Source organism: Lepidochelys kempii, chromosome 9, assembly GCF_965140285.1.
Source record: "Lepidochelys kempii isolate rLepKem1 chromosome 9, rLepKem1.hap1, whole genome shotgun sequence".
Taxonomy (NCBI): Eukaryota; Metazoa; Chordata; order Testudines; family Cheloniidae; genus Lepidochelys; species Lepidochelys kempii.
In genome coordinates, this window is record NC_136388.1 from 49,151,207 (window position 1) to 49,166,478 (window position 15,272).

Genomic DNA, 15,272 nt, shown 5'->3' on the forward strand with positions numbered 1-15,272 from the left:
TATATTGTTATAGGTGATGGTAACATTTTACAAACTTTTACCCACTTTCCAATAATTCAGCCCACAATTAGGATAGGCCTGTTAGGCCTCAAGTATTACAGCACATCGTGTGTCCCAGTGGGTAGCCAGCTTCAGCAATTCATCTCCTTGGTTCCCCTATCCCCTGCTTCTGCACTGATCTTCAGGTGTCTCAGCTTGTCATCCTACGTGGTGGAAGCTAGACTCCAGGTCTGGCTTCCTGAGCCACAGCTGCCTGGTCCCATGGAACAGTGCAGGGATCATGGACTGGAATCCAATTAACTTCCCCTTGTGAGAAAAGCTGAAAAGCAAAGGGAGTGGCAGGCTGGTCCTGGCTGGGCAGGGGAGCAGAAAGCAAAACTCCAGGCACCTGGACACAGCAAATTCTATGACAAGAGTTCTGAATTCTGTGGTATCTTGGAAAAATGCCAGATTCCAGAGTTGTGGAATTGTGGACTCAATGGGGTCTTTATTGAGATGCCACTATACTTCTCAAAATTACTGTTTGAGGCTGTATGTGTTCAAGTTAATCTCCATATACACAAGGACTATAAACATATTTCCTTTTTTTTTAAAGCTCAGTTTTTGGAGTATAATTCCATGGCAAGAACTGAATTTTGTTGTTTTTGAATGGTGTAATATATGGGGCCTTGCCTGTAACATAGAATAGAATATCAGGGTTGGAAGGGACCTCAGGAGGTCATCTAGTCCAACCTCCTGCTCAAAGCAGGACCAATCCCCAATTTTTGCCCCAGATCTCTAAATGGCCCCCTCAAGGATTTGACCCACAACCCTGGGTTTAGCAGGCGAATACTCAAACCACTGAGCTATCCCTCCCCCCAAACCATTTTAAGTAATTTGTTTCTTCCTGTTATGTTGTCATATTACTTTTTCTGGTACTGTATTTCTTCTGGAGGTGCCCAATCTAATCTCCAGTAGTGAGGTTGAACAGCTATCAGGAATTACAAATATTTGTTCAGAATTGTAGCAGTTTTGCCCACTTATTTCAGTATTTTGCCTTCACTAAAGGCATTTGAGAGAGGGAAATGGATGTACTTCAGATCAGTTAAAGCAGGCACCTCTGGAAAGGGGAGGAGCTCTGTCAAGTGTATCATACAAGTGCCTTGGGAGATGGGAGAGATCTGAGCACAGGGTGTGTACATCTTTAGGCTGTGATATCTGTAGAGAGTAATGCTTGTGTTAAATGAACAGGCTGCTCTGTCTCCTGCTTGTTGTCTCTGTCCTCCCCTATGTTAATCAGCAAGGTTCTCCATCCCATGAGTGGTTCCCCCGAGACCTGCCCTCTCCAGGTGGTTTTATTTTTTGCCTTGTTTCCTACTCCATCCTCTTCTTATCTGAGGTCTCTCTGTGATTGTCAGAACTCTGCAGTTTGTACTACACTCCGGGATCATTCACCCTTAGAGAGAGCACATTTACAGCATCTAGTTGAGTTATGTAGAAAACACCATGGAATGTGGGCACATTCTTGAAAAAAAGTTTTTTTTAATGATGTAATTAACCTCAAGACCTGTTCTATATCAGTAATTCTTAGTGAGAAATTATATTTTGAGATAATTTCAGGGGAAACCTTACCTCCCCTGCAGCCTTTCATGGACATCTGTGGAGTAAGCAAGAATCTGAAAACCACTGTCATCTCATAAAGACAGATCAAATACTTCAAAGACCATTGTCATGGACTGACTGAATGCTTTTAAAAGCAGCCAGCAGTCTCCTGCAAACCCGATAGCAATAAACGTTAACTTCTGCTGCTGTTCTCAGGTGCCGCCAGTTTCCCGTGGAAGGTTATATTTTCCTAAATTTAAACACCAGAGACACCATTTGAATTTTCCAAGGAACAAGTGTACATAAAAAATACAGTATTCGTAGAAAGTTTCAGAGTAGCAGCTGTGTTAGTTTTTATTCGCAAAAAGAAAGAGTACTTGTGGCACCTTAGAGACTAACAAATTTATTTGAACGTAAGCTTTCGTGAGCTGTAGCTCACAAAAGCTTATGCTCAAATAAATTTGTTAATCTCTAAGGTGCCACAAGTACTCTTTTCCTCTTGTAGCAAGAAATTCAAACTTTTACAAACAATTGTCTTGTATATTCTATTAATATACATAAAATATGTATTAAATTCTACTAAAATTCCTATATTTCAATAAAACACTAAATTGTTCAGGCCTGTCTCCAGAAGTTGGTCCAATAAAAGATGTTACCACATCCACCTTATCTCTCCGAAGCTTGAGTAACTGAGTATCGACTAGATGTTTTTCAGTATTGTAACAGCATGAGAGATGAATTATTTAAAGATTGATTAAAAGAATTTTTCTTGAATAAATGTAACTTTTAGTACAAGTATAAAACCAATTTTAGAAGATGCTGCTTTGTTTATTTGATTATATATATTGGGACTACGCGGTGCTGTTCAGTATAAAATATATGATTGTATAAGCAGAAGGACTCTTAGTTCTATGGAAACAACTATGCCAATATGGCATATTTCTACGATATCTTTGACTTTCACCAGCTCTGGAGATAAAATGTTCTATAGTAACATAGCAATTGCCATATTGGATTAAACCTCTGGTTGATCTAATCTCTTATTTGCTCTTTGACATTGGTCAATACTACAAGCTTTAAAAGAAGGTGCAAAGTACTGATATGCCCATGTGGGAAGATACTTCATGATCTCAAAGCAGTTAGTGGTTGGCTTGTGTTCTGAAACATGAATTTGTACCCCTTATAAATGTTTCCTGTTCATAATGTGGCTACTCTTATTATTCACGTCTAATCTTTTTATCTTAAAATCTTAGATATCTTCCTCCATTGCTAAAACATCTTCAGCCTCACAAGGAGCCTTGAAAACCTCCAATCGGCAGTTTTTACTGCAGACACTATTAGTTTACATAATTCTTTAGATAGATAGATAATTCTTTAGATTCCTTTCTAGGTTACAATGAGGTCCTGCCACTTTTCATCCACTTTGAGCAATTTAAAATTTCAGCCCACAGCTAGTTTGACAACATTGCCACATCTGTGATCAACTGTTACCACCACTGTTCTATTCCAGCACCCAGCTGATACAATCTTCTTTCTTCTCCTTGGCATCCTGTTGTCGTCGGCTGTTTCAACACACAGCTCTTGACTATGTAGCATGGGCTAAATATCATTCTGGTGCCTCTAATGCCATCTAACTCATTATGACTGAGCAGATGGTTCATCCTGTGCTGGATTTCCCAGCTATCATCTTGTGTTCAATGATACTGGACTTTTCTTGCCTTGATTTTCTTACCGCATAGGATTCTCAGATTTGGTGAATCTCAACTCTCTGCTGATACACCTACTGATTTAGTTTAGATGAGCTGAGATTAACCAGGTGCTTTTAATCTAGATCACTAGCAAGGTCTTTCAGTTTAGCATTAAGACTAGGTGTGCACTTGAACATTCTTGATTTTGGGGTAGGTAGCTGGTAAAAGAGGTCAGCAATCCAACAGACTGGGGATAGTGGATTGTTTTGGTATAGCTAGCAACCTTAAGTATTGGTCATTTTGATCTGATCCACAACTTCCTAGTTATGTAGTAAGCATTGCTGGTGTATAGAGAATAGAGTGCTGAGAATACTTAGTGCTTTCTGTAGCAGATGGTGCAATGCACCTTGGGATGTTCTCCAGGTGAACCTGGAAAGTAATAGGATTGGTTTGTGTGGTAACACTATCAGGGAATTTCTATGTATGCAGCAAAGGAAGAGTGACAATTTAGTTGCAGTCTGTCATGGTATAGGGGCCATGTTTAAACCATATTATGTGTAACCAGGAGCAAACTCTGCAATGGAACCTGGATTCATATTCAGTAAACAATCTGTAGTGTAGACAGGCCCATAAAGACAAAAGCTTTCTATAAGGAAACCAGTTCAGCCTAAAATATATATTTGTTCTAGTTACAAAAGCTCTTGAGGAAGGTGTGGGGGACACAAGCAGCCAAGAAGGCACTGATATGTGACACCAGAAGGCTCTTAGCAGCAGCATATAGCTTGCTCAATTTTATGGTAAAACCCTCTCCCATGTGCTGGATCCAGCTCAGATAATGTACTTGTGGCCTATGTGGTATATTCAAGTTCTAAGCACTTTTTTAAAGTTTGTAGTCCTTATGTTCTCAGTTTTACAGACATTTTTCCCAGTGTGAACTGAATGAAAACCATTCTACACAGGTATTATCTATACTAAGTAAATATTGCAAATGTATTGCATCACCGTTTAACACCAGTTCAGTAGTGTTGTTAACAGTGATAGCCTAAGTGTTAACCGGACACTTGCTGATGCCAATGTTGCTTAAACTGGCTCTGAGCAGATTAGATGACAAAGTGCTTAAAACATCAATGACATCCAGAAGCTGGTTTGTGCTGAGGCTCCCAGCGTTGCTAATAGTGGTGGATGTGAACCAGTGATGATAATGGCGGGAAACTTCTGCAAAACTTCACTAGTATAGACAGTGCTACAGGCACCTCCAGTATCCCTGCTGCTGTTCCTTCTACTGTAGAGGTAAAAAGCAACAATATATGGGCACTTAAAATGACTACGGGCAGTTTCACTGTTGCTATTCAACAGCTTTTGTGCCACTGACGGTTGGATGTTGCTGCAATGTGGGAAAGATAGGAGCAACAGCAGTGGTGGTCCTGATGATGTTTGTGGGAAGAGGAATTAAAACCATGCAGGGTTAATAGAGGGGAGTAATCCTACTGCCAACTATCCTTGGAGGAGTCTAGGGGGTATGGGGCTAGGGTAGAGTAGCTGGCACAGCCCACTCAGCAGTCAGTGGGATCTAGGGGGAGGGGTAGAGTAGCAAATATCCTCTGCCCTTACAGCAGCCAGAAGGCTCAGGAAGGGAGAGAGGAGCCAGCAAGTGACTTCTTCTTTCTCATAGCTAAGGGATATGGAGCTTCATATTTTTCAAACACTCACTAGCTGTTCTCCACAAACAGGACCCAGGCACAGCACCCCATAAGAAATTCCTGTACCACCTCCCACTTGCCAGCAGAGGGGGCTGGGCTTATCACCAAATGCTATCTCTGGACCTTGCTGATGGGGACCCCCAACCCTTCTGAGCTTGTGCGTTTAATCCTGGAGCTCGTAGTGTTTGGTGGATTTTTCGATCCAAGATAGTCTGTCTGATTCTTTGGATTGAGTGTCAGAGCAAGAGTGGACAGGCTTTCCATCCTCCCGGATGGAGTTCCACATAGTTTTGCAAGTGGGAGTTCTCAGTGCACTGGGTGAAATGTGTTTAACTGTCTGGAAGAGGGACCTGTGGTCTCACAACTGGTGAAAATCTGTGTGGAGCATCTGCATCCATTACTGGTTACTGTTAATGGTTGTTAGCTGTCAATCCTTATATATGCTGTCATTTGGCTTTAAAAGTTAACAACTTCACAAATTACGTTGTCTGTAACCTCCCATATTGGGGGAAAACCATTGAGAAGATAGTGTTGATTCATCTCCCATAGCATTTGGAGTCCTCCACTTCCTGGGTCCCTACCCGACCATTTTATGCCTGTGCAAGGCAAAAAAGCCTGTGCAAATCTCATTGGTTGACCTCCTTTAGGCAAGGGTCAGAGACCAAGGGTTCATGCTGATGTTGTTAAATTTATCAGCTGCCCCCAGTATGGTTGGTTGGTTGAGAGTGCAATGGGCAATTTCTCTTAGGCTACCTCTTGGCTTGGAGCTGGGGGAGAGATTCCCAGTTCATGTAGACATGCCCACACTAGTTCTCCATGGAACTAGCAGGCTAAAAATAGTGGGGTAGCATGGGCAGTGGCAAGTAGCAGCATGGGGAAGCTTCCCTGAACATGTACCCATGTGGGTTTGTACTTGGGGCGGCTAGCTTGTGCTGTCACTTGTCACTGCCTGTGCTATCCTGGTGACGCTGCTATGTATAGCACGCCAGCTTGAAGAGAGCTAGCATGAGTGTGTCTGCGCATTCTGGGAATCATACCCCTGGTTCCAATAGTAGATGTAGCCTTTAGAAGGATCTTGCATGGAGAATCACACAGGAGTCCTTTCTATCTTCCCCATCTTTCATTGCTTTTATGAGATAAGAGGAGATAGTGAGCTGTTATGGCTTGCAATTTTCTCCATGTAAAAATGAGATATCTGCATCTTTTTCATCAAATCTGGATTGGCCCTTTTCTTGCTTTCCAAATACCTGGCCATGATCAGGACCTGGACAAAAGTGGGCTGGTTGCTTTAGGCTCTTGCTTGGCCGGTCAGAGTTATGCTACCAGGCTCAAGGAAGCATCTTAAGAAAATGTCAGGAGCTTTGTCTGTATTCTCAGCTTAACATGTACAACTGCCTGTTGTCATAGTGGTTTTCAGTATACTTCTACAAGTCCAGCACAATGGGGGCCTGACTGGAACTTCTGGGCTCTGCTGTAATACAAATGATACCAGGGTTTTTCTGGATCTAAAATGGTTACTGGTTTCCCAGATAGCAGCACTGACTGACTGACTACCCCATTAGCAGTCTGCAATTTTTATAATACGTAGTCCTCCCATGAGTGCAGGGGACTGCACTAAATGACCTCTCGAGGTCCCTTCTAATCCTACAATTCTATGATAATGTAACTTCCATAGGTTTACCCTTCGAAAAATCTTTCTGTAGCTTTGGTTACTCAGACAGACTGCCTTTCTTGCACTAAAGCATAGTGAGGCTAGTTTAAAGTGAAATACTGTTAAGTATGTCTGTACGGTATTGAACTTGTTTAACTAGATGTTTTAAAAATCACACTAAGTTAAACTGTTGCAGCTGTCCATGCAGACAAGTCCTAAATGGATTAGGAATTGCTTTAAGCTAAACTGAAATAAGCCTCTCTTAAACCAAAATAAATATGTCCATACAGAAGTTTACATTAATTTAACTAAAACTGATTTAAGTTAAAACAGTGCAACTTCCTTGTGTAGACGAGTCCTAGCTGGGCCGAAGACGCAGCTATTTGAGAGACAGGCTATCTCCTTCTAACCAATCACAGAAATTACAAATGCGTGCAAACAACAAAAAACAAATCCTGTTGGTTTTGTGAGGTTGGTAATGTCAATCTCAGTGAAATATCCCTGCTGTGGGCCTCACCTCTGCTGATTGCAAGATCCCATCTGCTCGCTTTTAAGGGAGAGTTGTAATGTGACCTCTTTAACTTAGCCTTTTCTTTATTGCAGGTTTTTAGCTGAGTGTATCATTTGTTGATGGGTGGCTTAGGGCAAGATCAAATCTATTACCTTTGTAGAAGTACTTGTTTTTAATTATGTACATGTAAGTGGTGCCAGATACCATGACAGTAAGTACTTGGATATCTATGACTTCCTAACCGCCATCACTACTTACTCCGGAGCAGTTAACACAGACCTCAATAGACTGAGGGTTTTCTCCCTTTTTAACTTTAATTTTGACATGTAAATAATTTATTTTTGTTCTAATTTTGGCAAACTTCTTAAACTTGTACATGATTTTTTAAATTTAAATGGATAGCTGGACCAAGCAGGAACCTGACATTTCCTGAGAGACCCCTCCAGCATCATTAGAAATGTAGAAGACATAATAGCTCCCATTGCACCTTTCTTTTGAGACACCAGGGGATCCTCCAAGAAGCCTGAGATGACCTCCATCCCACCTAGGAAAATATCTTGGAGTGTCTTTCAGATCCCACTTTCCCTGCAATACTATACACCCTGAGAAATTACCTATTGCCTTTAAGTACCTCTGATTCTTCTCCAACAAGCCTGTAATAACCTCACCCAATTTTCCTCAACCCACAATTCCATGATACCTTTCTTGTCACCCTCCATCTAGCCAGTGTGTCCTTAACCCGGCTACCAGTCTTTCCTGTACCCCTTTCCCAATGCCACAGTCTCAGGGAGTACTTTTCAAAGAACATAGGGTGTTTAGTAACCACCCTGGTATCTGGAAGGAGGGCACGCTTTCTTCAGGTACCATGATGCTCAGTTGATTGTGAGAACACAAACAAGTTAATTTGCGTGCAGCTTTTTTTATTTTAAAGAAGATTAACTACAAAATGCTGCTTCACTACAGTGTTAGGGCTGAACGTTTAAATTCAAAAGTTAGGAAATCCAAAATGTAAGGCTCCATAACAACATGTACTCTGCCATTTTATGCACATGTAACTCAAGTCAGGAAAGCATGTAGCACATGCTTACATGCTATCATGAATAGGAATGGATTTAAGTCCTGTTTACTTCAATGGGATTTAAGCACATGCTTCAGTCGTGGCCTAATAGGGATACTTTCCTGAATCAGGGCAATAACCTGGTTCTCTGGTGCATTTTATACTTTGTGTCTTTTAAACGTAGGTCCCAATTCTGTTCTCACTGATTTTGATAAAATTATTCCAAACTTATGGTGGTGTTAGCAAGAGCAAAACCTAACCGATCTTACCATTGCTAGTCACTTCAGGGTTTGACAGCTAAGTCTTTAAAGCTGCATGTAGAAAAATAAAATGTATTATTCAAGTATTTAACTGTCTGAAATGGTGTAAGGAATGGTGTCTGAGCCCAGTAAAACTTCATGTGTTGGAATGGGTGTTATAACAAAGTCAAGTAGTTATTCCGTTAGCACAGCCATTCTTTTTACAATAACTTTTTAATGTTTATAAAAGCTGGAAGTAAGTGAGTTTATATTCTGCTGTCTTGTTACAGCCTTACTTACATGTGCAGGGCAGGAGCAATCCAGACAGATGATAACTGCATTGTTTTAAAGGTAAGCTGGTTACATAATTTGTTTGACATTTAAGCAGCAGTTAAACCAGAGTTTTATCACACTATGTGTTTGTCACTATTTTATTTGTGTACATCTGTAATAAAGTGTTACAAAAGCACTGTTGATTCTATGGGGGAGAGTTTCAAAGGCAAAGTGCAGTTAGTTGTCCAGGTCTCTTTAAAAATTAGATGCTTAGCTCCCATTTATGCTTTTGAAAATCTCCTTATGTATCAATACATTCATTATAAATATTTAATAGTGATGACATTTTAATTCTGTTTATTAAGCTAGTTACAGTAAGTCCGAATCCAGGAAAAAAAAGTTTGGTACAAAATCCATTTTATATTTGTCAAGTTGCAGAAACTTTAAAAGTTGCACTGCAGTATTGGACAATCATTTGGAAAGAACATGCAAAACTACTTATCAGGCTCCCGTTTGAATGCAAGTGAAAATCTATCATTCGTGATTGATTGTTTTAAGAAACAGTATTCAACAGATGGTACTCTGTGCTTCCTTCAGTTTAAATTTTTTAATCTGAAAAAGCATCTCTGCTAATTATAGTTTCATAAAATATTTTTCTTAAGGATCTGTCTGGATATTTTTGTGTTCATCATTCCGTATATGGTGGCGGGCAAGTGAAATCTTTGATACTGTTATCGTGGTGTGTTGGGTATGATTTGTATATCCAGCCTTCTGTCAGGAAATTGCCATTTTAGAGCACCCCTATAGGAATTACACAACTTTGTGGTTAGTTATAGAACCATGGCTAGCACTGACAACTAGAATGTTCATGTATCAACTAGAGATCTGAACATTCTAGAGCTGAGGGATACAAAGAATGTGCCCTCTTAAGTATTTCTCACTTCCTCATTGTATGCTAGACAATGCAGTCAAAGAACCTGTGCATTCCCTTGTTCAGTCTGTTAATTGTTTGAATAGTAGTAGAATTTGGTAGGTTTAAGAGCTGTCGGTCCAGTGAGACTTCTGTATCCATCATCCCAGATGATGGGAAACAGTTCAGGTTTAAGAAATACACAATCTAGATGTAAAAAGAAAAGGAGTACTTGTGGCACCTTAGAGACTAACAAATGTATATGAGCATAAGCTTTCGTGAGCTACAGCTCACTTCATCAGATGTGTGGTCGAGCAGCGTTCACAGTATCTCTTTGACATGTATGATCTTCTTGCCCTTACCTGGGAGTGGGAGGAAACTCCTGCTGTGGATAAGGCTTAGCAGCCAAAGAGTGGAACCAACTCTCATCAGAGTTGTCAGCAGCAAAACATTATCCTCTCCCAAACACTTCAGGTCTCAGATTTGAAGTCTTTTCATAGAAGAGGTGGTTGTCCTTGGCCCTGAGGGGCTTGTATGTGTGATCCTAGGTTCCATCCCCTCCCATGAGGGGACAACTGATTGTTCTCCACAAGCCTCAGAGTACCAGGAATCCACGATACAACTGACAGCTGTACTTACAGCACTGTGAGGACTAAAGCAAAGAAGTACTTGTCTTCTCTGTCTCACTTAATTGTGCTCCAGTGCTGATGTCTCCTCAAAGCATCAATCTGTGCCAGAGGGGCTTTCAGCAATCTCTTTGTTCAGATCTGTCCTTGAGGCCTATGAAATCCTAAGAGCAAGAGTTGTTCAGGAAATGGAAAGGCATATGGTGCCTGAGTTAGTCCCTCGCCTAAGTGCTGTGAGCCGGAGGAGGGGGCGGGGAACAGCATTGTAGATCCCTGTCCTCTTCACACATTTGTTCAAATTAATCTTCTCATCTCTTCCTCCTTTTCTCCAGGAGTTGGTAACCTGCATGACTCAGGCTTGTAGTATCCCTTTTATCTCAGTTCAGGGTAAATTCCAACCACAAACTATTCGACCTTCTTTGAGCTAAGGTGCTTTGCGAATCTGCTGGAGGGGTTTGGTCCATCCCAGTTACAGTTTCAGTAACAAGAAGTCCAGACTCTTATCAGGTTTCCTGTATGGTTGAATTCTTCTTAATTGCCCAGTTTCTGGATTATTGGTAGTGGCAGCAGATTTTTAAATGGCAAAATTCAGCAGTGTTTTCCATCTACCTGCTTTAATAGTAAGGAAGATGCCTCTGCCTAGGAGGAAATTGTATTTCTCTGCTACCTTAGCCATGAGAGTGAGTAATAATCCACTGCTCCTGGGACATTACAATGATTCCAGATGGAGTAAGGTTTCCTTCTTTATAAATCTGGTTCTGAAGATCAGTGACAGATTTTGTTCAAAAAAAGAAAAGGAGTACTTGTGGCACCTTAGAGACTAACCAATTTATTTGAGCATAAGCTTTCGTGAGCTACAGCTCACTTCATCAGATGCATACTGTGGAAAGTGTAGATCTTTTTAGCTAACCAAAAAGATCATCTAAACTTTCCACAGTATGCATCCGATGAAGTGAGCTGTAGCTCACGAAAGCTTATGCTCAAATAAATTGGTTAGTCTCTAAGGTGCCACAAGTACTCCTTTTCTTTTTGCGAATACAGACTAACACGGCTGTTACTCTGAAACCTGTCAGATTTTGTTCACTGACCAGAAGAGGCAGGATGGTGCTTGGAGATTATTTTGTAGCTCTGATAAGGTGTCTCAGTTCTTAGTCCTGTCTCATGAAGATTACCTCAGGAAGTACAGCTGTAAAATCGTCATGTCTTTGTGAGTCCTGATTTTGTCGATTTAGCAAAACAGATTGAACTTTTCCACTTTCCAAGGTATCAGGTTCATGACCAGGTCTACTGGGTTTTCAGAGCCATAGGAAATATTAGGCCTTTGAATTCCAAAGCAGGTCTGAGTTCCAACAGCCTGCTTTCTCATCCTGTTTTTAGTCTCACCAGAAAGGGAGATCCAATTGGTCTGTGCAAATCTTTCCCTAATAATCAGAGGTCACCTCCCTCTACTTCAAACGTATCTGTAACTGCTGTGACTCAGTGGCAGTTTGAAGGTTTACACGGGACCTCTATAACTAGTCCTCAATTCTACTCCTACCCTTTTTCACTTCCTTGGGACTGTCCAATTTCAAGGAATAAAAACCGATCACTTCAGTTCTATAGAAAACTGAAAAAAGCTGTATCCTCCAGTTTTGAATTCATGCCAGAATCCAACCTCTTCCCCATCCCATTTCATGTAAATTAAAATGAATGGAACATGTGGCTAAATCCTTTTATCAAAGTACAAAATGCTATTACTAACCCCATTTTACCGCAGGACAGCTAAGGACTTGGAGAGGGGGGTTACTGAGCTAATATTCTCTAGACCCAAGGTTCCCTTTTTCCAGGATCAGAGCACACCAAAGTCTGAAATCACTTGTTTAAAAAACAGTCCTTAAAAATGAAGGTCTCAGTTTCCTTCTGTTCTTCAGAAAAGAGAAACCATAAATCCAGAAAAACCCTCTTCCCAGGGCAGAAACAGACCTCAGTCTCTGGTCTCTTCCTTCCTCAAGAAAGTGAGGTAGAAAATCCCATGTAAGCTTTAAGCAAACACTCTTTCTTCAGGATTGAGATATGGAAAAGCCCGTAAAGAAACTTTAAACAAACTCACCTGTCTTAGAAATCTCACTTCTCTGGGAGCTGATTTCCCTCATTGTGGCTGGATCCATGCCCCCAGCAACGACCTACCTCTTCCTTTTAAGTACTCCTGGATAATTTCCAGAGAGGCTAAAACAGGGGTGGGCAAACTACAGCCCAGAGGCCACATCCGGCCCTCGAGCTCCCGCCGGGGAGCAAGGTCCAGGGCTTGCCCTGCTCTGGTGCTCCAGCCAGGGAGCGGGGTCCGAGGCTTGCCCTGCTCTGGTGCTCCAGCCGGGGAGCGGGGTCCGAGGCTTGCCCTGCTCCATGTGGCTCCTGGTAGCAGCGGCATGTCCCCTCTCCAGATCCTCTGTGTAGGGGCAGCCAGGGGGCTCCGCATGCTGCCCCCACAGCTCCCATTGGCCAGGAACTGAGGCCAATGGGAGCTGCAATGGCAGCTCCTGAAGAGGGGGCAGCACGCAGAGCTGTCTGGCCAGCCTAGGAGCGGGACATGCCGCTGCTTCTGGGAGCTGCTTGAGGTAAGCACCGCCTGGAGCATGCACCCTGACCCCTCCCAACCCCCTACCCGAGCCCTGATCCCCCTCCTGCCCTCAGTCCCAGCCCAGAGCACTCTCCTACACCCCCAACCCACAATCCCTCTACTGTGGCAGATTGCTGCATGTCTGATCCCCAATAACTCTTTGGTGGCAATGTCATTAGTGGAAAACTAGATTACTTACTAGTAATTGGAGTCCTAATAATATATGGTCTCCACAGACCTATACTCCCTCACACTCCTTTCCTGTTGCATCAGGTCCTCTGTTTTTCCAGTCCAGGGGACATTAAATGAATAAGGAGAGGCCACATGCCTCTTTTTAATCTTCGTCTCACTGCTCATCTCCATGAGGGATAGCCCATGGACCTCTCTTGGGGCTTTCTGCTTTCAGCCATTCTCAGGTCTCACAGCTTGATATGCAGATTCCAAGAGTTGGACTACATGAAGGCAATATTTTTTTAGCACTCCTGTTACTGCTAAGGAACTCAGCTTTTTTTATTTACACCATGAGTATGAGACATAAATCATTGCAACATGTTCTTGTTAGTTTTTTTTGTTTCGGAATCAGTCTATTTCTACTGCCAGAAGCTGCTTCTTGTGGCAATACTGAATTGGGAATGTTTAGAATCAAAATGGGATACTTGATGTGCTCATTTTTACCTTGGTACCTAGAAGCCTCTTGCATAGCAGTGCGGGTGAGTTCTGGGGACAAATCATAGGGTTCTTTTCTACAGCACAGCTTTGCAAGTAAAGATTATTAAGTAGACATATGAACTTCCATACAGAACATTTTGGTTGTGGGTCCTTTCTGGACATGACGTTTGCAAGGAGTATTATGACCAAAAAAGATGGCAGGAGAGAACCCTATAGTGCAGTGATGACTGCTAAGAAGAGCCTATAATTAAATAAGTTGAACTTAATTTGTGTGTATATTCCCACAACCATTTGAACCGTTTTTCTTTAAGAGACTTTGGTGAGGAAAATTGCTCTCGACATCAAACTGAAATGGAATCTATAAAGACTTACGGGTTATCTTCTCTGAAAATAAAGTTGAATTCTGTACCCTCCAGACACTGCCAAGTTTGGTTCGGATGTGTAGTAAGGAGAGATTGCTGGAGGAACGAGTAGAAGGAGCCGAAACACTTGCCTATCTAATTGAAACAGATGTTGAGCTCCAGAGAATTGCCAGTATTACAGACCATCTTATTGCAATGCTTTCTGACTACTTCAAGTATCCCAGCTCAGTCAGTGCAATCACCGATATCAAAAGGGTATGTGTTTTTTCTCTGTCAGTTCAGAACTTCTCAGAGTACATGAAAGAGATTTTGAAACTGCAAATGTGTGTCTTGAGTACTCAGAACTTTAATTAAAATGGTCTTTCAATTGTTGCACTGCTGTATTAATGCCTGATCCTACACCTCTTGAAATCAGTGGGAGTTGGATCAGGCCCTCAATGTTTTTGGCTCTTTAGGCACAAGACCTTTCTTTTGTTGTATGACTCTCCCTCCTCCCACACTGAGGAGGAACATTCCAGGCAGATAACACTGTAGGAGCAGTGAGCAGGCAAAGGCCTGTTAACCAAGCACTCTGCAAAGCACCTACTACACCACCTTCTAGACCGTTCTTTAGCCTCCTTTGCAATGGGAGCATGGAGTTGCAGACTCAGTCTCCCTGTCTTGCTTACTCTCTCTAACTCCCCCCCTCACTGGGGAAGGGAGAATATAAGAAAGGAATGTTGATCCCAGGAATGGAAAGTATTCTTGGCCTTCCCCCGCCCCTTCTTCCACTGATTTGGAATGTACTCCAGAAAGACAAAGGCCCTGTAATCCTATTTGGTTCTGGAATAGCCCGGGAAAGCACAGTTGGCAGATTTAGTTCCCAAACTCCTATAATATGGGGCTGCTCCTGCATACCCATGTTTACAAAATGCTCTGAGAGCCACACAGGAAAAAATACCACATAAGTACAAAGAATTGTTAGCCAAATTTTAAATGGAATAAACAAGACAAAAAAAGAGGTTCAGTAATTGGCTGGGAAGCATTAGACATTGGCTAGAGAATCAAAAAACCAACATTCCAGACCTGAGTCTGACACTGTGTTTTTAACACTTTTTATGAATGTCCACAGCAAAGATCAGCGGCATTGCACATGTATGCCTAACTCAGCCATGTGGTGAGTGTATTTTGTGAAATGGATAATATCTTGTAAATTGTAGATGGAATGAGGCAGGGCTCTGCAGGATAAATTGATTGTCCTATTTAAAAATTGTATATAATCATGAAGTAATATACTGTACTGTAATGTGGATGCACTGGGGCAGAGTTAAGCTTATTCAGACAACCTTGCCTTTGGCATTTCCTGACTTTTGAGTGCTTTACCCTGCAACCTCAACATTCCCTTGACAATGTTTTTCATGTTGAATTAA

General features: G+C 41.8%; 1 protein-coding gene across 13 annotated transcripts in view; it reads left to right on the forward strand.

The window, feature by feature from the left end:
• ARMC8 (armadillo repeat containing 8) overlaps positions 1-15,272 on the forward strand; it is a 181,839-nt gene that overhangs the window by 120,272 nt on the left and 46,295 nt on the right. For 12 of the 13 annotated variants that reach the window (XM_073360247.2, XM_073360250.2, XM_073360252.2 and 9 more), the window contains 2 exons: positions 8,718-8,778; positions 13,918-14,118. In XM_073360247.2, the coding sequence (XP_073216348.1) occupies positions 8,718-8,778; positions 13,918-14,118 (262 nt within the window). The remainder of the gene's footprint in view (positions 1-8,717; positions 8,779-13,917; positions 14,119-15,272) is intronic. The other variant, XM_073360258.2, reaches the window with a different exon arrangement.